The sequence below is a fragment of the Heteronotia binoei genome, chromosome 5 (genome assembly GCF_032191835.1).
Source record: "Heteronotia binoei isolate CCM8104 ecotype False Entrance Well chromosome 5, APGP_CSIRO_Hbin_v1, whole genome shotgun sequence".
Taxonomy (NCBI): Eukaryota; Metazoa; Chordata; class Lepidosauria; order Squamata; family Gekkonidae; genus Heteronotia; species Heteronotia binoei.
The window spans coordinates 105,920,241-105,946,423 of NC_083227.1; the positions used below are offsets into that span (position 1 = coordinate 105,920,241).

Genomic DNA, 26,183 nt, shown 5'->3' on the forward strand with positions numbered 1-26,183 from the left:
TTTTTTATGCTTGCTAACTAGAAATCAAATGCTCATAGCTTTGAAGCATTGATTGTTTAAAGCTGCACTGGAATGTTTAAATTAAGCTTAGATTTATCATTTACAGATTTTCCTATCCATTAGATACTTGCTTTCCCTCCCTTTTATGTGTAAACTCTGTGACAAGCGGTTTCTGCTCTTCACAACTGGGAGTGCATTTAGGTAATGGTTTATGGCTGGGGTTACAATTGCCTCCCACAAGGGACCCTGCCATGAAACAAAAAAGAAAAATTACTTAGCAGAAAGTAAATTGGCTTTGAGCAAACCATTTGAATCAATCCACTTGAATTTTTCTTTTTGCTTCAGCGGAATGTGGATAGCAGCCAGACATTTTTCTTCATAAACCGCATGAACTAATGTACTTTCAGCTTCATCTCACTGATTTAAAGTAATACAATCCCATTGATCTGAGCAAGATTTAATCAGAGTTCCAGCCATTCCCTAACCATGATTACTCCAAAGCATGTCCCAGTAGCTTACTCCTGAACAAAGTTGAGTCCAGTGGCATCTTTAAGATCAACAAAGTTTTATTCTGGCTATAAGCTTTTGTGAGCATGCACACTTCTTCAGATACATTGAAACAGAAATCACCAACCATTACATATAGGTAGAGGGTGAGGAAGGTGTTGCCAGGAAGGGCCAATTATTCATCTTGACTCTAATTGTAATAGTTGGTGACTTCTGTTTCAGTGTACCTGAAGAAGTGTATGCCACTATAACCTGAAAGATTGTAGCCAGAATAAAGCTTTCCTGGACTTGAAGGTGCTGCTGGACTCCCACTTTGTTCTGCTGCTTCAGACGAACATGTCTAGCCACCTGAATCTATCTTGTAGTCTCTGTTAGACAGTGTGGCCACCCTCCAGGTGGGAAGCTCCATTTTTTTCCCATGGAGAAAATGGCTTCTTTGGAGGTAGACTCTATAGTATTATACCCCACTGAAGTTCTTCCTCTCTCCAAACCATTTCTTCCCTAGGCTTCACCCCCAAATTACCAGGAATTTCATTGGCAGCCCAGTTGCTGGATCAATTTCTAAAATAATTTCAAGTGAGGGACCCACAAGAACTTGTGGGTAGACCGATTTTTTCATCTCTTGCCCTACCCAACTATTTCTTCTTTCCTCTAGGACCTTTCCATTTGTTACAGGCAGTGCTTTAAGTATCTTATTTTGATGGGGAAATTACCTAAGAGACTTGGTAGAGCGAATTAGGAGCGAAGATCTTTGCTTTCCATAATATGGAGTTCAGGTTTTCAGCCAAGAATAGACCAAGCAATTGTATCTTTTATAGTGTTTACTTAGAGTATGTATCAAGAGGATTTATACACACATAGATGTTGTACAAGCATTCAAGAGTCTAAGAAAAATAGAGGTTATCGATAGCGGAATTCAAGGGTCGTTGAAGCAGGTTATTCACCTGATCCAGAAGAGGAGACGTCTGTCCAAAGGAAAAATACACGGAGAGGAACATGAACGACCAGCATAACACGCTCTATAGACCCAATTACAGGAGTAACGGGTGGTACAGACTGCAAATGGCGTCCTACAGAATGCACACCGAGGTGGGGTTCTGACCCACACTTTATAGGGGTACGACGGATGGGGGTTGGTAGTTACCAAAGGGGCTTTGATGTTTCATAGATGGCTATCTTGGATCTCTATGTTGGGAAACTTCGCACATTTCGCTAGGATGATAAGCTTGGAGGGGCTGCATAATTTGTTACTGGGTTTTGTCTGACACTTGGAAAAGGGATCAAGGATTTTAATAGTAGGATCAATCAAATTATGCATTTGATTGGATTTAGCAAGGTAGAGGTGATAGACTGGAGGAAAAGACTTTTGGCAAGTTCCAGAAGATCAGAGTGAGAGTACTACTTACCTGCAGTTCCCATGTCATTATGCATCCTGTTTGGGCGGGGATGCTGGAGGGGGAAATGGGTGAGATTGTGCTGAGATACAGACTGCAGGCGCCAACCAAACCGAGCTCTCTACTGGGTCCACTCCACCAGTTTAGATGGAGTGTTGTCTGGGCCTGTATTTGGTCAGACTCCGTTTTGTTTACCAAGAATAGGAGACCCTCTCTCTTTATTTGCACTGGGATGCAGCGCCTTTCAGTAACACGTGGCTGGTTAAGCTTCCAAATTACAGAAACCATGGCTTGGAATAGCAATATTGGAATAGCAATCGAGCAAACAAAAAATTTTAAATACTTGGGGATCACTTTTAACCACAAGTTAAGCTGGGTTTCACATCGTAACAACACCATCAACTTGGCTAAGTGTTCAGCTGCTCAAATTAAACAGTTTTTCTTTGCAAAGGGCAACCAATTAGTTCCAGCAGCTATTAAAGTATTCAAAGCCAAAACGCTTGCCCAAATCCTCTATGGTATCCCTATATGGATCTCAGCTTTTACCAGGAAAGTGGAGGGCATTCAAGCCTCATTCTTTAGACAAATTCTTGGTTTGCCAAAATGTGTGTCCTACTTTGCTCTCTGCTCTGAAGTGGGTCAGTCTTTGGTGGAGACAAAAGCCTGGATTGCAGTGTTTAAATTCTGGCTCAAAATTCATTTTAGAACAGATCCCAACAGCCTTCTTGATTGTATGAAAAGAGACCCATATATTTCGTCCTGGACAGCAGTGCTTCTGTCTAAACTCAATCAATTGGGGTTAGAGGTAGATGATTTTTCTACCTCTGAAGAGTCATATATCTTCAGATGTATTAAACTGAGACTGTGGGAATTGGAGGAAACGAAATTACGGCCAACTCTCCCTTATATTTGCTCTCCAGCTTCCTTAGGTCTTTATGCTTTTTGTGGCAAAATGCCCAATTATCTATCAGACCTAACCACTCCAAGTCATCGCAGGGCATTTATGTTGGCCAGACTAAACGCGTTTCCCTCCAAAGTTTTACAAGGGAGATATCAGCGAGTCCCTTTAGCCGACAGACTTTGCTCCTGTGGAGCGAATACCCCTGACTCAATCCAGCATATATTGCTTGATTGTTCTTTTTACCATAACCTCCGTAAAGATTTATTTGGCAAGCTTTCTTTTTCTCCAGATTTGTCTATTCTGCCACCCTGTTATTATTTATTGAGTGATACTGAGGGGGTGGTTAGTGAGGCTGTGGCAAAATTTCTGGCTGACATCCTTAAATTTAATTCTGAGCATGTTTGAATGTATCTGTAAGCTCGGTTTTATTTTGATTTTATCTCCAATGTTTAAATTTTTATATTCTGTGTATTTTTATCTGAATCTATTATGCCATTAAAGGTTTGGTATGGTATGGTAATATTGTTGTGGTTGCCTAGCAACCTTTGTGGCCATATGGCAAGCCTAAATGGATATAACCCTATGATGTGACAAACAGCATTGTTAGATTGATGTTTTCTGCAGTAAACTCTACAGCAGGGGTCCTCAAACTTTTTAAATAGGGGGGCAGTTCACTGTCCCTCAGTCTGTTGGAGGGCCGGACTGCCGTTACTGTACAAGGCCGCGGGCCATCAGTTCTCCGTCTTCTGCATCTCTCTCCCTTCCCCACACCACACACCGCGGCCTGGGAACTCACCTCACCTCGGTATCACCTCACACCCTGTCTCCGCCACCTCAGCCCAGTGCCAGAAGTGTGCATTGCTAACGCGAGTTTAGGTTGAACGTCACTTCCGGTCTGATTTTGCCATAACCCGGCGGGCCGCATAAACGTCCTCAGCGGGCCGCATCTGGCCCGCGGGCCGTAGTTTGAGGACCCCTGCTCTACAGTATGGGGGTGGGGGGTAAAATATATATGCATCTTTAAACACTGGGAAATCTGAGCCAGTCCTGTGTCCCAGAAGTATGTATCCTAGTGTTCAGAGATTCATATCCTCTATTGATCAAGTAGGCATTTTTTTCTTAAAGTTACAGGTGTTTCTATTATTTTGGGGGGTTTTACTGGGTTCAGGTAGCCGGCTCAAGGTTGACTCAGCCTTTCATCCTTCCGAGGTCAGTAAAATGAGTACCCAGCTTGCTGGGGGTAAAGTGTAGATAACTGGGGAAGGCAATGGCAAACCACCCCGTAAAAAGTCTGCCATGAAAACATCATGATACGACATCATTCCAGAGTCGGAAATGACTGGTGCTTGCACGGGGGACTACCTTTACCTTTTTTACTCCCCGGGGGATTGTTGTTGTTGTTGTTGTTTGGGGGGGGGGGTGTTTCTTCAAACCTGGGACTTCCCTTAGGCTTGCAGAAATATTCTCCCATCTTTCATGTTTCATTTATTTCTGCAAGCCTGGGACTTTCCTCAGGCTTGATGAACTCCCTGCCTCATCTTTCTTTAGCTCTGCTTTAAAGATATCCTCTATGACATGGCTTGGAAATAGATATATGATGCCTCACTACAGAGATGAAGGAGCAGCATTTATTTCACATTGTGTATGGTTGACTATATAACCTTCCATAATTTAAACTTGGCTGTAGGCATCACACCTAATACAACAATAAGGGTTTTCTTTTCTTTCTACTTAGCCAAAGAAAAGAGTTGTGTAGTCTACCTCATATACCCACCTGATCTCCCCAATAAATATCTGGCACCCTGTTGAGATCCCTTCAGCACCTGAGAAGTTGCAAGTTGGGACATGTGGTGGAAAACAAGTTTAGCAATGGCATGATATATATGGAATGATTTCCCCAGGGAACTCTGCTTGTGTTCATTGTTGTTGCTTTACACTATTATCCTATGCAGAGTTATTCATCTAAACCCATTGGCTTTTCCCCACAGCTGAACCACAAAGTAGCTTTACACCATAGCTCAAGTGGGTAAAGGGAATGAGAGGACCACAGAAGGGCCCAACATTATTGTTGTTGTGTGAGAGGGATGCAAGGTGGCAACAAGCACAGTGGGGGGATGAGACATAAGGACACCATCCCTGCCAGCTTCCACAGAACTTGATGTAAGTGTCAGATGTGTGTTTGTTTATCTACCTTATTTATAATTTCCTTTTCTCACTGAGACTCAAGGCAGATTTCTGGATATAAGACAGTGCAGTCAAATAACATAAGAAATCAGAGATGGTAGATTAATTGTGATGCCATGTATACCCCACGCTTCACATGTGCTTGTTGCCAGTATAATTCTAGATCAGAAATGTACAATGCATCTTAACAATGTCCATTTGGGAATGAAAAGGAATTGGAACAACACACAAGTGAGCTCCATTCAGTAGTACCAGTAGGCATGTGCCTGTTAAGGATTCCCCCCCCCCATTTGTTTTTTAGGTGGTAAGTGAATTTTCCTGACAACAACTACTCCTATGAGGAAGACTTTCTCACTGAAACAAGAACAATTTGCAACATAAAGGGGATGATCAGCTTGATTTTCTGCAGATGCTGCTGCTTGGCAACCAACAAAGCCCTAGCAGTTGGGCTTGTTCTGCTGGCTGTTGAGAACTGTACTACCTTGAAGCAGGGAGTTCCCCGTCTCCGCCTCTCATATAAAGGTAGGACAGTTTCCCGTGTCACTTCCAGGTAGATATCTAGGATCCAAGCCCAGACCAGTAGCACAGATAATCAATATTTGTTAAAAAAAAAAAAAACTGAGGCAGAAGCAGGCTTCATACTTGACCTAGAAGTTTCCCCGGCACACCTTCTCTTTGTAATGTTCACTTATCCCAAGACCTCATCCTTTGACCCCTGCTAAATTAAGCCTCTCAGACTACATCAGGTATTTAAGCAGAAGCATTCATTCATGTCACGTTCAATAAAGCCTGAACAGTAAATCTGACTCTTCATCCCCTTCCTGCCCACATTTTGTACATTCTGATCTCAACTGACTTGCAGCTGAACTCAAATCTTTGCCAGATAACCACAATATATATACAGTTGTAACTTGTTCGTTGTGATCCAGATGTTTTCTGAGAAGTACTTCTGTTGGAGGGATTTTGCAAATTTCAATATTCTGTCATTGACAATAAAGAATATTCTGCCAACACCATCCAGATAATACATGTGTTTGTTTATTCTGATTAATTGTCCTGCACCTTTCATTAAAATCTCAAGGCTGCTACCATCTTTCAAAAACCACTACAAGGAGAATAGCAGTATAATAAATGAATAACGCAATGAAAGAAACCAGGGGAAATTAAAGTAAAAAAGGCAGAAGCGCATAATAAAAAAGCAAGAAGTTCGAAAAATTAAAAACCAGATTTTTGGGTTTTTTGGGCAAATGCTCTCTGAAATCAACTGGAGCCTAAATGCTATTACAGAGAGAGCCAGGTGGGTCTATCTAAAAAGCAAGGTTTGGTGCCCCTGATGAAAAAGTGCACCTGACATAGTGGAAGCACATTTGGCAGGGTATCTGTAGAAGATGGTAAACTAGGAGTGCCAGCCCTGGGTTGGAAAATATCTGGAGACTCTGGGGCAGGGTTTGTGGAAGGGGGGGGGGACTGCATTAGAGTATGTGTCACAGAGTCTATCTTCCAATGCAGCCACTTTCTCCATTGGAACTGATCTTGATCCTCTGGAGATCTGTAGTAATAGAAGGAGATCTCCAGATGCCACCTGAAGACTGACAACCCTATTCTAAACTCTGGGTATTTATGTAGGAAAAGACAACCCTTGATATATGCTGGACGGTGTGAACTGGGCTTAGAAATTAGTAGGAAACCAGAATAGATGGTGTGATCTTACATGATGTGATCCAGGCAGTGAGTATTTTGAACCAATTGCAAACTCTGATTGCTTTTCAATTGAATTGTGCATAGCATTTAAAACCACTTAAATTTCACAGATATTAACTGTGACCCTAATCTCCTTAAAAAAGGTCCTCCTGAACATTCTGTTTTACGTATCCTGATGATAAAAACTTGGGGACCTTCCTGGCCTCATCAGGCAGAGGCAGGCCATTCCACCAAGAAAAGACTTGGGTGTGAGCAACCTTTTGCAGGGTGGCACCTTCATAGGGTTGCCAGCTCTGTGTTGGAAAAGAGCTGGAGACTTTGGGGGTGGATCTGGGAGGGGGTGGGTTTTGGGGAGGGCAGGGGCCTCAGAATGGTACAATGCCATAGAGTCCACCTTTCAAAGCAGCCATTTTCTCCAGGGGAAGTGATCCCTGACAGCTGAAGATCAGTTGTAAAAGTGGGAGCTCTCCAGGCCCCACCTGGAGACTGGCAACCCCACACCTTCAGAAGGCTTTGCTCAGATGAATGAAGGTATTATAATGGAACACATTAGGAGAGGTGGTTCTGCAAATATGTGGATCCTAGGCTATGAAGAGATTTGTTAGTAATAACCAGTACCACAGACTGAATCAGGAAATAAATCTTTAACCAATGGAGCAACTACAGAACTAGATAAATGTTGCCATTTTAGATCAGATTTATATCCACCTATTCATATGCATAGCAACTGACCTGATCTTCCTACATAACCAGCACAAGGGCATTGTTGACAGACTGCTGCATATATCATGCTCCAGGATCAGCAGCAAATGAGCCCTGGATAGTATGTCTAATGTGGTTAGGTCACTGCGTATGATCATTGTGCTTATCTGTGTACCTTTCAGTTTTGCATGGAAATGTCTCTTACAAACCAGGCCTTTTAGCTCACCTTTTCCATACTCCTCTCTGTCTGTACAAATATTGCTGAGAATTCATTGTGTGCCTTTGATGGTGGGCTCAAGACCATGAAAGCTACCGCCACAATAAACTTTTTAGTTAAGGAGTTACAGAACTCTTCCTTTGTTCTTAGGCTCTGTAATGCTTGACTGGATATGAGGACAGGGTTGGCATCTGGAATTGTGGCTGCAAGGTCTCACTCCCCAGGCTAATGTTTCTGCTAGTTAATCAATTGTGGCTGGTGAGAAATTTATTTGTTTTGGGGACTATCTATAAGCAATCTGTCCAGGATGAACCGTAACAGTGCATCCTAAGCCCAATTGCACCCTTTAAGCTCACTGAAGTTAATGGGCTTGGAAGGGTGTAACTGTGTTTAGGATTGCACTGTAACTCATTAATGCAACGTTGGACTAGTTTTAGCTGGGAGCTGTAAGTGGAGACTAGTGATAATCTGTCACTTTCTCTTTTGGGAGCAAGTACTCTGTTCCTGAGAACCCATCTGACCTTGACAGTTTGTTTTTTTCACTTTGTTGGGTGGATATTGCAATTTTAATATCTCTGAAGTGTTGCTTCCCCCCCCACCACCCCGACAGAGACAAGGCCAACGTGATAATAGCCCACAAAATAAAATTAATTGATTTGGCTAGTTTTGAAACACTAGCAGCTGAGAATCTGTGACAGGACAGAAACAAAGCTGGATTCCCTGCTTCAAAGTTTATTGTGCGCTAGGACCAGGCATGCTACAAACTCTTTATCTAAAAGGAAGTTCCCAGCCTGAGAGGACCAAGAGGCAATGCAAACAATGGCAGGAGGTGTGACTCACAGACATCACGCCAAGTTCAAGGCACGAGGGTGACGGGTTTACACTAGAAAAGCCCACAGAGACACTCTCCACCCTGGGACTAGAATAGAAGTGGGAGAGAGAAAGAAACAGATGGGCCCGCCAAAAGGAAATGAGAAAACCCAACACAGGGAGTGCAAAGGAAAGATGTGCTTGAGAGAATAAGGCCAAGAACAATAGAACACCACAGCAACAGAATGGTAGCTTTCATAGTGGTGATTGTCAGTGGGGAGTGGCAGGGACACATATGGGGAAAGATTCACATTGCAGACAGGAGGGATGCACTTTCTCTGCTCCCACAAGGCAGCCAGCATTTACTATGTCTTTTTTTGAAGGAAAAAAAAAATACCCTATACACTCTCCCTATTTGGTACCCACATTATCTAACAATATAAAAATAATACAATAGCAATAAACAATGCCAATAAACATGAATAAGAAATCTAAAGCAGCAGCAAACAGTAAATCAACAAAAATCTTGAAACAATAGTGAAACCAGCAGAATAGTGATCCAATAATGAAGATAAAGAGGGCCAGCAACATCACTTAAAAGCAGAACATCAGGTTCTTAAGAAAAGAACCAGGAGATCAGTGTTATTATTTTTGGTTTGAAGATATGAACATAGGAAGCTGCCTTATACTGAATTAGACCCTTGGCTCATCAAAGTCCGTACTGTCTACTCAGACTGGCGGTGGCTTACTTGCCTGGACCCTTTTTAGTTGGAGATGCTGAGGACTGAACCTGACCTTCTGCTTATCAAGCAGATGCTCTACCACTGAGCCACTGTCCCATTTTTTTTCTTTGAAACTATTTTTAATTGTTTCCCTTACAAAAGATTCTGTATAACTTAGAAGCTTGCTTCCAGAAGCTTGAGCATATTAGTTCAAAGATAATTGTAATAGTTCATGTCACTTGCATTCTTTCTCACATATACACAAACAGACATGCACAAACATTTTTAATTCCCTTTCAATTGCTGCTGAGTATCACCCATCAGCTAGACTTTTCCAAATCTATTAGACAAAAGGAAATATCTTCTGTTGGCTCTGTTACATCACATCATCTCCAACCCAATACATTTTGGCTCTCCACTTCTGATTTAATTGGTACAGTTGTGAAAATTCAAATTATATTAATAACAAAATTTAAACCCCCAAGCCAGAAAATGTGAGAGGAAGGAGTACATATGGGGGAGGAATTTGGGAAACCTCTTACCATGACTAAAGTGCAGTGAAATTAAATACCACAGGACTGTTCACCCAGACCGACATCTAGTCTGTGCTTTGTTGAGCAAAGCAAATTGCAAATTGAACTCAGAACAACTATTGCTACTTTATAACAAGTACAGTGGTTAAATATACAGAAGTATCATGCTGATAATAATTTATCCAGGAAAAAAAATAGAATATTTGCATCAAACAATATTAAATTACCAACCAGACCAGTCTGACCTTTCCACATATGTGGGTGAGGAGGAGGAGAAGAAAATGAAATAGGAGTTTCTGTATTATTTGAGCAACATAAAGACTGCTTGGTCTGGGGGACTCCTGGTGCTGTAATCTTATTAGAGGAAAAAAAAAGGTGAGGACTAGTTACACCTTTGACCCCTTAAACTTCACGCAGCATTGTCTGATCCCAAACAACATTCTTAATAGGTTTGGTCTAGACCTGTATTTGAAGTTTAGTGCAGATAGAACACCTGTGTACCATTTTGTCTTTTAATACTTCATATCTTTAAGACATGAAGTGTAGAAGTAGGAGGACACTCTGAGAATGGGAGAGAAAAGCCAAACTTCACTTTTAACTTGGTGAGGGTGACTGGAAATCCATTCAGACCTTTGGAAAGCCTTCCAGTGTGTTTTTGACAAATGCTGGATATTGCAGAATGTAACATTTAAGCAGGAGAGGACTGGAAGGAAGCAGGCAGAGTTACAAAGAGGAATTTGGCACCCTGAATGGCAGATGGTATAGTATGTTGTGTATTTTTTCCCCCTGGCTGACTTTAGTTCTCTGCTTTTTGCTGTTTATTTTCTGCAGTCATTTGTATTGTTATACACACACACACTGTAAGGCTTTTATATGCAAATTATATGGCACATTTTTTATATGTGTAATGTATAAAACTAATTTACTGAGTTACAAATCACATTGAAGAATGCATATATTTATGGAGCAAATTCCAGCGTAAGGAAATTGAAAAGATGTTAACAGAAAGAATCATGGATTTGATTTACATAAGGGAAAAGCAGGGGGAAAAACCAATTTGGAGGTTGAAACAGCAGGGATGGGAAATTCGAAACCATCCCTAACAGAGGCTTTCACTTGGAAATCAAATTATGGCAGATTGCATTTGGCGATCTAAATAGTCAGCAGAGTTTTGCATTTGGCAACCCTGTCCTGATCATAGGAGCAACTCCCCATTCCTGCTCATAGTTCTCGCACTACTTCGTTTACTTTAATTATACCTTACTTTTCTCCCATAGGGGATCTAGATGAAAGATGTGTGTGTAATATTTGTTCATGTCTTGCAGCTCTCAAACATAGGACATTTATTTCACGTGGCTCTTACGTAAAGCAAGTTTGCTAGGGCCTAGCTGTAGATTATGTTTTCTCGCATATCATCCCTGGGCCCACATGATCAAGGGTGTATTGTGAATTCTAGGCTTGGAGCTTAATCCCAGGCATGTGCAGGCCCAATTCAGATCAGGGTCCTAGGGTTGCCAATCTCCAGGCGAGACCTGGAGATGTTTTTACAACTGATCTCCAGGACTACAGAAATCAGTTCCCCGGGATAAAAATGGTTGCATGCGGTGTGTGTGAACTCTATGGTCTCTCCTCCCTCCCAAACCCAACCCTCCACAGGTTCCATGCCCTAAATCGCCAGGTATTTTCCAACCCTAGGCCTTGGAGAGAGGGGGCATCAATCTTCCCCTCAGGCAACTTGAAATGGCTTCAAGGTAGGCTTCCCAATCCCCAGGTCCCAGCGGGGGATCCCCCGTTTTCACAGGCTTCTCCCCGCCCCCAGCCAGCTGGCCGGCGGGGGAAGCCTCACCCCCTACAAGCTCCTGCAGGTCCGTTTTTAAAACATGTGCCTTTAAGCCTGAGCAGGAAGCAGGAAACAGGAAGGGCTTTGGAGAACGGCCCCTCCCTTTCTTTTGCTTTCGTTTTCAGATGAAGTAAAGTTCTGCAGGAACAAGACCCAGTAAGTATTTGTGTGTGAGAGAGAGGGAGGGGGCAGGGGATTCCCTGGTTTGGAAGCCCTTCCCCCGCTTTAGAAAGTGTGTGTGGGGGGGGGGAGGGAAATGTCTACTGGGCACTTTATTATTCCCTATGGAGAACAATTCCCATAGGGAATAATGGGGAATTGATCCACGAGTATTGGGGGCTCTGGGGGGGGGCCTATGTTTTGAGGTAGAGGCACCAAATTTTTAGTATAGCATCTAGTGCCTCTCCCCAAAATACCCCCCCAAGTTTCAAAATGGTTGGACCAGGGGGTCCAATTCTATGAGCCCCAAAAGATGGTGCCCCTATCCTTCATTATTTCCTATGGAAGAAAGGCATTTAAAAAGGTGTGCTGTCCCTTTAAATGTGATGGCCAGAACTCCCTTGGAGTTCAATTATGCTTGTCACACCCGTGTTCCTGGCTCCACCCCAATGTCTCCTGGCACCACCCCCAAAGTCTCCTGGCTCCACCCCCAAAGTCTCCAGATATTTCTTGAATTGGACTTGGCAACCCTACTTCAAGGATCTTTTTGTTGCCCCACTGAGAGTTTCTCATGCACTGATGTGGGGTACACCTAGGTTTCCCAAGTGCTCCTGTGCCATTTCAAGTTAGGAAAACAGCATAGGGGGACAGCCTTAAGTCTCCTCTCCTCACACAGAGTCCAAATCTAAATAGGGTATGTGTGCCTGCCTTGGATTGACTTTCCAACAAAATACTTATGATATGTGTTTAATTACATGGATCCAGGGAGAACTATAATGTCTTTTTTTCTTTTTTTGCCATCTTGTAATTTTTTTATATCTTGTTATTTATTTTATTCCCCATCATGGCATAGCCAACTTATGGCAACACCATAGGATTTTCAAGGCATTGCTTGCCTCTGTGTGGGATCTGTGTAGGATCCCTGGACTTCCTTGGTAGTCTCCCATCCAAGTACTAACCAGAACTGACCCTGTTTTGCTCCTGAGATCTGACAAGATCAGGCTAGCCTAGGCTGACCAGGTCAGGGCACGTAACATCTAGTAAAGCTCTAATGTGGTTTAAATAGTGAGTGAGACTGGGTGTGCATTTACCAGGCTCATCTACTTGAGAAGACCTGACAGGCCCTTTAATCAACACATTAACGCTAAACCCACAGACAACCAGTATTGCTTGTTTGTTGTGTCTGTACACTGGTCAGGGGAAGGGGTTGGTTTCCTAGGGACAGACCCAGAGATGGCTATAGTGGAGTACCCATCCACCTGCGTTTGTGTCCCTCTTAAACCCAGGGAGTGAAACCTTCACTGTTTCCATGCTCTACCTTGCAGATCTGCTCAGGCTAAACAGTTCCCACCAACTATTAAACTCAGAGGATGACCTTGCATTCCAGTCACTTCTTGTGGATGAGAACAGGGCATGGCTGATGGCAGGCGCTAAGAACCACGTATTCTTGTTGCACCTTGACAATCCCAATGAAGAGCCTCAGAAGGTCAGTACCAAAGGAGGTTGCCGTGTTCCCAATAACATATGGAGGGAGTTGGCTGCTTCAGCATTAGTGAAATCCAGAGGTCAGCATACCAGACCCCTCATTTTGCCAGACATTCTAAACCCACCGCTGGCCCTGAGCAAAATCCAACTTAATGTTCACCAGAAGGGTACACCTACTTTCTATTGTGCTGATTGTATTTTCTTTTCCAGATTTTCTGGCCAGCCCCTATAGAGCAAATGGAGCACTGTCGATTGGCTGGGAAGAATCCTGAGGTAAAGTGGGCTGCACAGAGACTTCATGGCTTAAGAAGAGGTGCTTCTGGGGTTTTTGAATGACTTGGTGAACTGTGGAGTTTTGGAGTTATTTACATATATATTTATATGGAACACTTCTCTCTTAGTACTACTGTGGCACTAGCTCTGTTAGGGTTACCAGTGAGAAATTTTTGGAGATTTGGGGGCAGAGCCTGGTGAGGGCAGGATTTGGGGAGGGGCAGGACCTCAGTGAGTTATAATATATACAGAACTGATTTCTGTAGTGTGGACGTCAGTTCTAATCATAGGATATCTCTGCTTGGAGGTTGGCAACCAGTTTGGTGTAGGTGTCAGGCGTAGGTTCATTGAAGTTCACAAGTAAGCAGACTTGGGTATTTTGAAACAAAGTTGTCTTTATTGGATACTTCAGAGTTACTCCAGCATGGCGGTTATTGGAACTGATGGAGATCAGCTCGAACTATTGGCATTTAACCTTCTACATCAAAGCAATGGTTTCTACCCCGATTCCCAAAGCAAAAGGTTGCTTTGCACATGAGACTTTTCCCCACGCTTCCCCCCCTTATCTTGTCCGTTGGTGGTTACAATTCCCAGAGGCAATGTCCTTGGGCCTCTGGAGAGGAGGTGAGAATTTGGCACATACTGTATGCTTCAAAGGGATCTTGCCAACCTTTGATATTCATGGGAAGCGGCCTCTACTCTTCCCCCTCCCCCCTGGTTGTTCCCAGCTTCTATGTTAGTTAGCATTTCTAGGCAGCATTGTATATGGTTAGTAACAGCATTTCTTAATATCATAAATGAACAGAGCCTGACAGTAGAGGTTAAGAGCCAGCTTGGTGTAGTGGTTAAGTGCACGGACTCTTATCTGGGAGAACTGGGTTTTATTCCTCATTCCTCCACTTGCAGCTGCTGGAATGGCCTTGGGTCAGCCATAGCTCTCGCAGGAGTTGTCCTTGAAAGGGCAGTTGCTGTAAAAGCTCTCTCAGCTCCACCTACCTCACAGGGTGTCTGTTGTGTGTGTGTGGGAGGGAAGGTAAAAGAGATTGTGAGCCACTCTGAGACTCTGAGATTCAGAGTATAGGGTGGGATATAAACCCAATATCATCATCAATCATCATCATCAACCCTAAGCCATATTCCGCATCAATAGCTTATTTAACGGTAAAAACTTAAAAGGAAAGAGAAATGTTTCTAAGTTAGTCAGTTTAACTGCTAAAGGTAACTTTTGAAGATAAAAGTAGTCTTGAAATAAAATTGTCAAGCGCGCTCATTTCTGTAATGTATTTTTCTAGACAAAGAGCAGGTCACCAGCTCTCTATTGCTTCCCCCTTATTTAGTCAGTGGTCAAGTAATAAATTCATCTGGCCCTAGGATGTTTATGCTACAGCCTGGCTGACATTACCTTCAAGTCGCCTCTCCCACAGTTTCACACACACAAACCTTATCTTCTCCCAGAGTAGTGTAGTTTGATGTTTCCAATAGTCTAAAATTCCTTAGTAATAAAATATAGTGGTTTAGTAACCATTGAACCCGTGACTCAAGCATGCATCTGTATGGTAACCTTTGATGATATCCTAAATAGCAACCGTGTAACTGTGTGTATGTCATTACTCCCAAGGCTTGTGTCCTTGGTACAGCTCCTGAGTTTCTAACAATAAAACTACTTTGATTTAAAACAAAGAACTGGTTATTGAGAAATATCAGTGCTTGACAAAAATGTTGCTGAGATGTAAAGTTAACCTTGCATTCTTTTTTCTTGTTCTTTTCAAAGAGTGACATGCAGGGCTTTTATTCTGGAAAAAGAGGTGCCAGAACTCTCAAGAGGGAAGTGAAGGAAAAACACATGGGTGTCCCTTATGAACTTTTAAACATTTTTTGAGAATTCTGTTTCCACAAAGAGGTTCCAGAACTCCATTCCACCATATTCCCTCAGAAAAAAAGCCCTGGTTTGTTTATAAATGAGTTATGGTAGTGGAAAGTGGTAACCCTATGGGATTTTCAGGGCAAGAGCTGTTCATGGGTGGTTTGGCATTGTCTGGCTGGCTTCGCATCACATACCTGGTATTCCTTGGCAGTATTACAAATACTGACCAGAGGCAATTCTGCTTAGCTTTTGAGATCTGATGAGATTAGAATCATGGAGTTGGAAGGGACCTCCAGGTTCATCTAGTCCAACCCCCTGCACAGTGCAGGAAATTCACAAACACCTCATCCCCACACTCCAGTGGCACCTGCTTCATGCCCAGAAGATGGCAAACAAACCACCTTACAGAATCTCTGGCCAAACTGGCCAAGAGAAAAATTGCTGCCTGACCCCAAAGTGGTGAACAGTATTTCCTGGGCATGTAAGAAAGAAGAAGAAGAAGAAGATATTGGATTTCTATCCCGCCCTCCACTCTGAAGAGTCTCAAAGTGGCTCACAATCTCCTTTACTTTCCTCCCCCACAACAGACACCCTGTGAGGTGGGTGGGGCTGGAGAGGGCTCTCACAGCAGCTGCCCTTTCAAGGACAACCTCTGACAGGGCTATGGCTGACCCAAGGCCATGCCAGCAGGTGCAAGTGGAGGAGTGGGGAATCAAACTCAGTTCTCCCAGATAAGAGTCCGCGCACTTAACCACTACACCAAACTGGCTCTCCACAAGAACTAAGCACTGATGCAACCCATCCTGCCCTCCTCATAATCTGCCTAAGTTCACAGAATCTGTATTGCTGTCAGATGGCCATCTAGCCTCTGATTAGGTTAGTGTGGGCAATCCAGGTCAGGGCAATACTTACTATATATTATTATATATTATTAAATCCAGATCCTGATATCTGAGGCTAAACTACCTCAGATTCTGCTACACCTAAAACTGTAATGTTGATGCAATGGGCTCTGTACTAGGAACACTGGGACAAACCAGAGGTGTTCAAATAAAATCTGTCCTTTTTCTATGTCATTCTTGCTAGATGGAATGTGCAAATTTCATCCGCCTCTTGCAGCGTTTCAATAACAGTCACATTTTTGCCTGTGGAACAGGCTCCTATCAGCCCATGTGTGCCTTCATACAGCTCAAAGAGAGAGCGGAGGTGAGTTGCCAGAGACTTACCAAGAAGCAGTCATTTCAGACAGTGAGTTGTAGATGGGATGCCAGTGCTTCTGCACCCATCTTTGGGTGTCACTAAAACAAAAAAGATCAAGGGATAAGGTTAGGTTGACTTTCCAAATAGGGAGCAAATTAAAAAAAGGCCAAAAAACAGTAAAATATCTCCCATATCTGCAGAGAACAGGCAAAGCACTAATTGAAACTCTAGTTAATCCTTTCTATAGTAAGCAGCATGACTCAAATACAGTGCTTAAATAAATGTGTCAGTCTTCAAGGCAACTTTAAGCCTGACTGATAAATTGTCTTTTCAACAGGAAGTGGGGGGGGGGGGGGAATCACCACTCTGTAAAGGTGCCTAGGATGAGTACAAAAAGTGGGGACCTAATCATTTGAGGTCTTCAAGTAGGACAGAAGTCTGCCATCTCTAGTAGCACCATGCCACCTTCTTCAATTTTGATCAGGCTTTTGCAGGTACAGATTGAAGACCAACTTCTGTTACAAATTCCTGATAAAATTGAAACCATAGACAGCTGTTGTTGGGGTGGCAGTGGGGCTAAACTACCTCAGATTCTGCTACACCTAAAGCTGTAATGTTGATGCAACAAATCAAATAATCACATGAAGCTGCAATTCTGTGTGTGTGTTTGTGGGGGGGGGGGATGTTCAGCTATGCTCTGTATCAAGAAGTACCTATAATCCAGTCATATTAGAATTTCCAATCACAGTAGAACTTTCTGGTAAATGTTTTGGCCATGTGAATGTCACAGCATGCCTGAAGATTTAGTTTGACTCTGATCATCAGCATCTTTAGCTATCAGGGTAAGATAAGAAAAAGTAAAATTTTCAACAAGTACTACTGAATAGTTCTGTCAGAAAAATCCCTGGAAAGGAACAAACAAATCCTCTGGTCCAAGCCCATGCAACAAGGCAGAACCATCCATCTAGTAGGTCTCTGCAGATCCATACACACAGTCCAGAGCACCAGTCACCACAAGCACAATGCAGAAAGATGCTTAGAAGAAAAATAATTTGTGTATGAGACTGGGTTGTGATTAAACTTAGAAGCCAGAATTGTTGGGATGCTTTTGCTTTACAGGGCAGGATGGTCCCTTTATGTAAGAATGGTGTTTCTGTTTGACTGATGTTTCTGGCATGGCTTATGCTTGAACTAAAAATTTCTCCTTTGGTTTTCTGCAGAAACCAGGGATTCCAGCTATGCAATTGGTGACTCACTCAATTGAATCTGGGAGAGGCAAATGCCCCTACAGCCCCCATGAGCCTTTCACGGGGCTGCTCATTGGTAAGAAGGAGGGCAAACAGACTAGTGAGAGAAATCTAGACAATGCAGTGGTAGAAACATTAAAAAAAGGAATCCAGCAGATGTTACCAGCTTTGCTTCCAGCAAAGGCTTCTAGAATCTGTATCCTGGTGACTATCCATGTACCTGTGGATTTTGCTGCCGTAATCTTTCCTCGTTGTGACTCCTTTATGCCAGGAAAAACTTCATCTATTGAATTTCTGCTGATTTAAAAAAAAATGCAGGGGGGAGAGATAGCAACCATATATGCCTTCCTTAGCCAGTATCTTTTCCCTCACTAAATTGTGTGTGAGGGAGCAAGAGACATCCTTTAAAATCCAAAGGAAAGAAAAGGAAAGGTCCCGTGTGCAAGCACCAGTTGTTTCCAACTCTGGGGTGACGTCGCTCTCACAACGTTTTCATGGCAGACTTTTCAAAACACAGATACAAATTTTCTTTCAATATATCCTTTTGTTTGGTTATCACAGATGGGGAGTTTTATTCAGGTGCATCTGTTGACTTCATGGGAAGCAATGCTGCATTCTTCCGCACATGGCTTGATAGGTCTGACCAGAACTACATCCGGACAGAACAGAACCATGATAATTGGTTAAATGGTAAGTGGGTTATGTTGGTGGTGGAATAGTCTGCTAAGAAAGTGGTTCCCATAGGTGGTGGTAGACCTGCCATTGTCCTATATTGAACTTTTCAGATGTAACATCGATAGGGTTAGAATCCGAAGAAATTTGGTGCAAGCTTCCACCCAGAAGACTCCAGATAACAGTAACTGGGTCCTTTAGAAAGCAGCACTTCACCACTGGTGCCTCAGTTATAGCTATAAAGGGCCTAGGTACATGTTCTGGAGCAGGTCACGGTGGAAGGTTAACTGAGTTTTAGGAGGAGGAAACAGATTATGAACTTCCACGCCATACACTAATGAGTTTAGTTTAGTTATCCTAAATCACAAAAGGACTGATGATGTCTCTTAACCATTATAGATTTTTCTCCTGAATGAGCTTTAATGGCTTTAGGGAACTACCACCATCCCTGTTGGCTGAAGAGAAAGGACAGATGTATGCTTCTGTGAAAAGGGAGTGCAGTTTGGATGCTGGAAGAGACAGAGGCGTTCACGTTGTGAACCACCTAGACCATTTTTCATTTTTTTATAGACTTCTCTGAGATTGAAATAGCACCCAATACTGTTTATTTTTTTAATTATTCTGTAATTTTATATGTTTATGATTGAGGTTTATATCGTTACTGGTTTTTATTGACTTTTATTAAATGTAAGCCGCCTTGAGCCTGTTTCAGCAGGGAGAGCGGAATATAAACTGAAAAATAAATAAATAAAAATAGTCCTTTTTGTTTCAGAGATATACCTACACACTTCAGCTGTGATCTTTCCAAAAAGATTGTACCAAGCCAGGTTTGGGAAATATTGGAGTGCTCTCTTCTTCACTCTCTGGGATAATGTGGGATAGTAGATCTGCTGTCTCATAGGACTCCCTCTTTGCCTCCACACATGTTCTACTTATACAATTGTATTTATATCAGATACTACAAATAAGCCTTCAGTGTTCTTTCCTCCAGTCAGTAAAAATGAATTCACCAGCTGGATAAGGAAGCTACACCAGACACTCATTCCTCCGTGGAGTCTGGCACAGTAGCTTATTACTGTTCTAGTTTCCCCATGCTGCAAGTAGCAGTTCTTGCAAGATTATAAGCTTTTTCTAGCCAGCAACAGCCCATAACATTCCTATCTTTTTTATAGCAGCACCATTTTATATAGCACTATGATGACAATAATCTGTGCTCTTTATGATCAAGACCACTGGAAGGGGGTAAAAGACTCTGAATAATCTGCTCTGCCAACATGTTGATTTGTGCCTAAATTTCCCTCTTCACAGAACCTGTGTTTATTGGTGCTTTTGCCATTCCTGACACCTACAACCGTGATGATGACAAAGTGTACTTCTTTTTTCGAGAAACTGCCGTAGAAGCTGGACAGTGGGAGAAAAGACGCATCCATGCCCGGGTTGCTCGGGTCTGCAAGGTCAGCTATAGCAGCCACTTGAAGGTGCCAACTCAGGCTCTGCTTAGCCTATAGACATTGTTGGCTGAACTGCTCTGAATATTTAGCCTTAGCATCTGCAAGGACTGTACTATTAACAGTGTGGGGCTTATCTAGGACTGCAGATGAGAGGCTGCCAGCAAAAGCCTGTGAGGAGAGTACATTAAAAGGTGTATTTACCTTTTCTATGGTTTCTCCATACAGGTTAAGTCCCATCTTTCTCTACCTTAGAACATGGGGACCATCTGAGATGAGCAGTTATTCCCAAGACTGAATAGTGTACGCTGACAACCAATCTGTAGTTTATGATCCATTTTTGGGAATGTGTCCATGTGAACTCATTGGGGTTTACTTCTAAATAAACATGCATGGAAACATGCCTGAATGAAAGAAGGTGAAAATTGCCGGGGGGGGGGGGTGATCTAGGATCTGAGAAGATTTGGGTTTGTACTCCACTTTTCTCTGCCCTAAGGCATCTCAGTGGCTTACAGTCACCTTCTCTTCCTCTCCTCATAACAGGCACCTTGTGAGGTAGGTGGGGCTGAGAGAGTTCTGAGAAAATTGTGACTGGCCATCCCTGCTCTGTTACAGAAGTTTGAAGGGTGACACAATCACTTACTAATGTATTTAACAGCCTCATAGGGATGCTGTGAGGATAAAATTGAGGAGAGGAGAAGGACATAAGGAACTTTGTGTCACTTTGGGGGAGAAAGGTGGGGTATAAATAAAGTAAGTAAATAAATAAACCTACCATTTCCCAGAGCAGTTGTCAAAAAAGGATAGACAGTCCTGACTTTCTGCTAATGCTTCACTGGAGGTGCTGTTTCTAAAGTCAGGAGTCAGTATGACAGTGTGGTTTGTGTGGTTCTAGGACTGGGGGAGACCTAGGTTCAAATCCCTATTTGGCTATGAAGCTCACTCAGTAACCCTGGAACTGTCAATCTCTCCTAACCTTCCTCACAAAGGAGAATGAAAATATGGAGGAACCATGCCTTGGAGAAGTGATGGAATAAAAATGTAGACGGTAGATAGATTTGCATTGGTAGAGAACCTGATGTGACCCTTACAGAACTGCTCTCAGTCAGAGCTCTACACAAAGAGGCCATGAGGGACATTAAGATGTCTTCTTACTCCTTTGTGGTTGGCAGAATGATGTTGGTGGAAGGTACAGCCTTATCAACCGTTGGAGTACATTCCTAAAAGCCCGGCTAGTTTGTTCAATCCCAGGTCTGCAGGGCACTGCAACTCACTTTGATCAACTGGGTAAGTTTGCGTTATTTCATATTCTTTGCTGGGGCACTACAGCCTATAACTGCACTGCCCATAATCTCTTCTCCACCATAACTAGTATTGTGTAGATTCTCTGACTGCACTGCACAAATGTGGCAATTGGCTCAGTATTCAGCAACATTTATAAAAGCAACCTGTAGCTGTAATAAAGGAAGTCAGTTACAAGCTTGGTAGATAACCATGGAAGCAATATGTGATCAAAACGTGGCAGCAGAAGGCTGAGCAAGATTTTCAGTGGTAAGTAGTAAAGTAGTATGTGGGGCATCAGAGCCCACAGATCTTGTTACCCCTCAATGTCAGAAGCAGAATAAATTATGTAAAACAAGCTTGCTTAGTTTGCATAATTTATGTAGGTTGCAGAATTTCATCTCTCCTAATACATAATTTTATTTTTTTTTTGCAATGGAGCAGATCTATTATTCTGATTGTAATCTTGCAATTGCCCCTGTTCTCCATTCCCTGCACACCCTAGCTTTACCTGTAGCTGCTGAAGAACCTGCAGAGCTGGAGATGTTGGTTCTGGAACTGTCAGTCAAAGGTCACATGTACAGGTGAAAAACTTGACAAATGGTCTCCCTTCCTGAGGAGCTAAGTATCTATGATTGTCCTAGCTGTCTGAGCGGATTATCTTGTGTTTTTGTTTTATCCCCTGCAGAAGATGTTTTTCTCCTTCACACCCGCAATTTGCAGAACCCTCTAGTTTATGGCCTTTTCACAGTATCCAGGTTAGTAGAAATATGAACAACGCACACAATGAAGGAAGTTAGATAATTGCTTTTGCATTGGTCCGCTGTGCTTCTGTATGACGGAGTGTATGACAACATATCATTTTATAGAGTGTGCTTGTGCCTCACATAGGTGTAGATGGAACAGTTGTCTTGTGCAGTAGGTACTGTGGCACTGATTGGAAGATCTGAGCAGGGGTCCTGTACAGTTGCTCTATACAGCTGAACAGATTTGGTGAAGTGGGGGTGGGGGTGGGAATACATTTGGAGCTAAATTTTTGTGCAGTCAGGTAGATGAGACTTAATAAGAAGATAAAAATCAATATAAAATGACAATGAGTGCTGCCCCCTCCTCTGTCATTTTTCCTTCCTTCCTTTGTGTTACAGCATTAATAAAAGTTTTGTACTGGTTGGCCAGTTCCTGGTAGCAGGAGAAAGCACTGTTTGTGTTCCATGTTCCAAAGCACTGTTTATGTGTTCCAAGACACAATGATAATGAAGCTATTTAAGGAATGTAAAAATGCTGGTTTGTGTTTAACAATTGCAAGATCATCTAGGCGTTTGGGGATCGAGGTCCATGAATAAAAATGAATTTAGGCTCCTCTGTGCACATTTTTAGTCTCTCTTCTAATCTTTATGAAAGTTACTGGGCCTACCATAACACAGACATGTCCTTTGTGCTGATTTATGGATCTGTAGCATTAGTAGAAGATGTTTTTAGGGTTTGCCAGTCAGTGTGCCCCTGTCCTTTTCTTTCCTAGTGGCATTTTTAGTGGCTCTGCTGTGTGTGTCTATTCCTTGGCAGCCATTCGGGCTGCTTTCAATGGGCCCTTTGCACATAAGGAAGGCTTGGACTATCAGTGGGTGGAATACAAGGGAAGGATCCCCTATCCTCGTCCAGGAACAGTACGTATGTAAAACACAAAGTCCAAATTCTCAGTTAACCTTTTCTCTGTCTGCTGCACAGACACATAGACAATGGTTACTGTAACCCACAATTCAGCCATACTGTGAATGAGACATGACAATTATTTATGACAATACAAGGAGGGGAGGAATTGCTGGAGGGGTGAACAGTTTGGAAACTTTACAGTTATACTGCATTACCTGCCTACCTAGAGAGCCCTTCAAGTCTGTGGAGGCTCCAACCATGCCTGATGGTGGCCTGCTAGTGCTGCTTTTGTGATTGATACATGGACCAGCCACTTTACTATTAGCCATAGTGATGATTAAGTACAGATAAAACTAAAGTAATGTCAGAGCAATGCCAAAGGGGTCATGGCTCAGTGATAGAGCATCTGCTCAGCATGCAGAACGACCCAACTTCAATCCCCTGCATCTCCAGCTAGAAGAGTGATGTAAAAGGGTATGCCAGTCTCCACAGCAGGAGGGGGAATTGGTAAAAATCCCCCCGCCTCTTCCTTCCCTAGCAGAAATTATTTTTCACTGGTGAAAAATAAGTATTGCCTCCAGGCCTATGCAAGAACATTGTAAAAGCTCCCAAATGCCTCCCCTCAGTTCCCTCATATAGGGAGACTGCAAACGTTCACCATTGTCTGTGGGATGTGTGTTCCCATACACAGCAAGAGAAGCTGTCCCCTCATTCTTGCCTTCTGGAATGGCCTGCTGAGATCCTGAATCCTCTCTGTATGCAGAAAAACAAAAATGTATTAGATTCAACATTTAAGCAGTATATTCCACAGTATATGCCAGCCTGTTACTGCAGTTGAAGCAAACTGTGAGATAGTGGTATCATGGAAAAAACTAAAGGCACAAGAGAAGTTGTTACTGTGTTGTATTTTAATGTTGTGCCTTACACATCCATAGGCAACAGCGTACAAAAACCTAGACCACAAATTGATTAGTTTTTGTCATCTTCCTACTACAAAATGGCAAGATTGTTTCTTGTGGAATTGAATGTTCACACACTTACAGTTTTTAACATCTTCATTCTCTGTCAGTGTCCCAGTGCAACGTACGACCCACTCGTCCAGTCAACAAAAGACTTTCCTGATGAAGTTATCAGTTTCATGCGTACCCATCACCTGATGTGGGATCCGGTTTATCCACTCCACTGGAAACCTGTTCTGATGAGAGTCAATGTGCCTTTCCAAATCAAGCAGCTCGTAGTGGACAGGGTGGAGACAGCATCTGGACATGTTGATGTCCTTTTCCTTGGAACAGGTAGAGAGGTCCTAAGCAACAGTGCCTCACAGTCCTTGTTACATACTGCATTTTAAAAATACCCCACCCTTTTCAGATTCTGCATTCCAGCTCAGCAAACTAAAGAAGGTGAGGATAGGTATACTGTCCGAACTCCACTGATGAAAAATAAGTATTACCTATTGGAAGCAAGTGTGATGTAAGAGCTAGAGTGCAGGACTAGGACCTGGCTTCAAATTTCTACTCAAGCCATCAAGCTTAGTTTCTCTCAGCCTGATCTAGATGATGATGATAGTGGAAAATCCTGCATACTATCCCAAGCTACATAGAGGAAAAGTCAGGAAAACATGCACTACATATATAGCTATTGCATTGTGTTCCAAAGGAAAGTGATAGTGGCACTCAGTAGAATCTAAGATTCCAACAGGCCAAGAAATTTGGGATGCCTTCCACTGGATGAACTCTGTGCTATAACTTAGCTGACATACAAGGAAGGGAGTCCTGCTGAATTCTAAGTTCTTGGTTCTAGGAATGGTCTTCTTCTAAGTTAACTCGGTTTTAGGAATGATCTGGAAGGAGGGAGGGTTTGTTCATCCTTGTAACCAAGTTTCAGTTGGTAATCGATACACTGGGATTTAGGGCACATCTAGACTCAATATAGGCATGACCCAACTTGGTTCATGCGGAAGCCCCATAAACTGTTGATAGTGGCAGGGCGTTTAAAGTACAACTTGGATGGATCAATGGATGGGAGGAACTTGACCCTTCTCCTGAAATGCTTTTGCTTCAGCTGTTTTCCTCCTTATGGGATGGGTTATATGGGATAGACTTCCTGCTGAGGAGCAATTTTCCAGCCAAGCATGCTGTGTTTTACACAACCCCCCCCCCCACATCTTTATAGGGAATCATTTGCAACTCTGTTCTGAAATGTGATTGTGACACTATCATGTCTGGTTTGGCCTTGGGTTCTACTCCAGCAGCATGAAGTATCTGTATGCTTCCATGCTATTGGTTCTTGCTATTGCTTATTAACACCAGTAGAACTAAAGGAGTTGTTTGTTTGAAAGGTCATTTTGTAAGTGAAGCACGCATCCAGCTAATAAAAATCAGCTTCTCTAAAGAGAATTTAAGATCCTGAAATATAAATACAAAATTATATATACAAAATGTACAGCAGGTTTCCATTTGGCTAGAAGTCACTGGAAAAATCAGCTCAGTTCTTTGCAGCTATCAAAACAGCGTTAGCGACTCTTAGCACAAAAATGAAACATTAACAAAGAAAAATATCATAATAGTGCTGCATAAATATTCTTCATAAGTCCACATCTTGGTCTCAGCATGCAGTTCTTCCAATCATCCCCTCTCAGGAAAGAGATATCACAGCAGGAAAATGTGTGGAAAGGAACAACACGATGATTATGGAATAACTTCTACATGAGGCTGTTCCAGATAGGAAAAAATTACACAGATGTTTGCTCAGCAGTGCTGAACTCCTGAATGTTAAAGTGTTTGTACTGATTTTTGAAAATTTCTCATTCATGCTTTAGAGAATGAGAGGTTGCAGATGCCCAGAGCTTCAATAATTGTTTTAGACAAGGGAAACATCTTAATTCCAAACCTATATAAGGAGTTATCGAGGCAGACTTGGAGCCAAGGTGGGGTGTGTATGTGGGGTGGGGGAGAGAATGGCAGAGGGAGTGGAGATAACAGTGAAAGCTTTCCACTCCTGTGGCTTGTGTTTCAGTGTAGAAAAAAAGCTAGCAGTTCCCTAAGATGGAGTTGCTACCTTACCACTTCAGTTTAACAGCACTCAAGGTAGACAATTGTAGAGCATGTAGATAAGCACTATCTGAAGAAGCACCCAATGAAACAACAAGCTGGAGTTGAACTCAACAACATGGCTCCCTAGTTCTTAGGTGGGATTACACAATCCACACATATGAAATAAATGAAAATAACCCTGTTGCCACTGCCTTGTATTAATAAAACTCTGGAAACATGCCCAATCTTCTGAATTTTACATACATATATTCTGGCAACTGGCCCTGAAGCTGAGGAGGCATCCGGGCTGTTCTTGATTTTTTTTGGCAGGCCTATTCCTGGTAGTGTTTTGGCACAACAA

The 26,183-nt window shown here is 42.6% G+C and overlaps 1 protein-coding gene across 2 annotated transcripts in view; it reads left to right on the plus strand.

Annotated features, from left to right (window-relative positions):
* LOC132572666 (semaphorin-3D-like) overlaps positions 1 to 26,183 on the plus strand; it is a 59,593-nt gene that overhangs the window by 25,327 nt on the left and 8,083 nt on the right. The window contains exons 2-12 of one of the 2 annotated variants that reach the window (XM_060239988.1): positions 5,288 to 5,508; positions 12,996 to 13,156; positions 13,366 to 13,428; positions 16,379 to 16,498; positions 17,713 to 17,815; positions 18,301 to 18,429; positions 19,720 to 19,865; positions 21,032 to 21,146; positions 21,829 to 21,898; positions 22,660 to 22,804; positions 23,860 to 24,082. In XM_060239988.1, the coding sequence (XP_060095971.1) occupies positions 5,373 to 5,508; positions 12,996 to 13,156; positions 13,366 to 13,428; positions 16,379 to 16,498; positions 17,713 to 17,815; positions 18,301 to 18,429; positions 19,720 to 19,865; positions 21,032 to 21,146; positions 21,829 to 21,898; positions 22,660 to 22,804; positions 23,860 to 24,082 (1,411 nt within the window). In that variant the 5' untranslated portion in view covers positions 5,288 to 5,372. The remainder of the gene's footprint in view (positions 1 to 5,287; positions 5,509 to 12,995; positions 13,157 to 13,365; positions 13,429 to 16,378; positions 16,499 to 17,712; positions 17,816 to 18,300; positions 18,430 to 19,719; positions 19,866 to 21,031; positions 21,147 to 21,828; positions 21,899 to 22,659; positions 22,805 to 23,859; positions 24,083 to 26,183) is intronic. The other variant, XM_060239987.1, reaches the window with a different exon arrangement.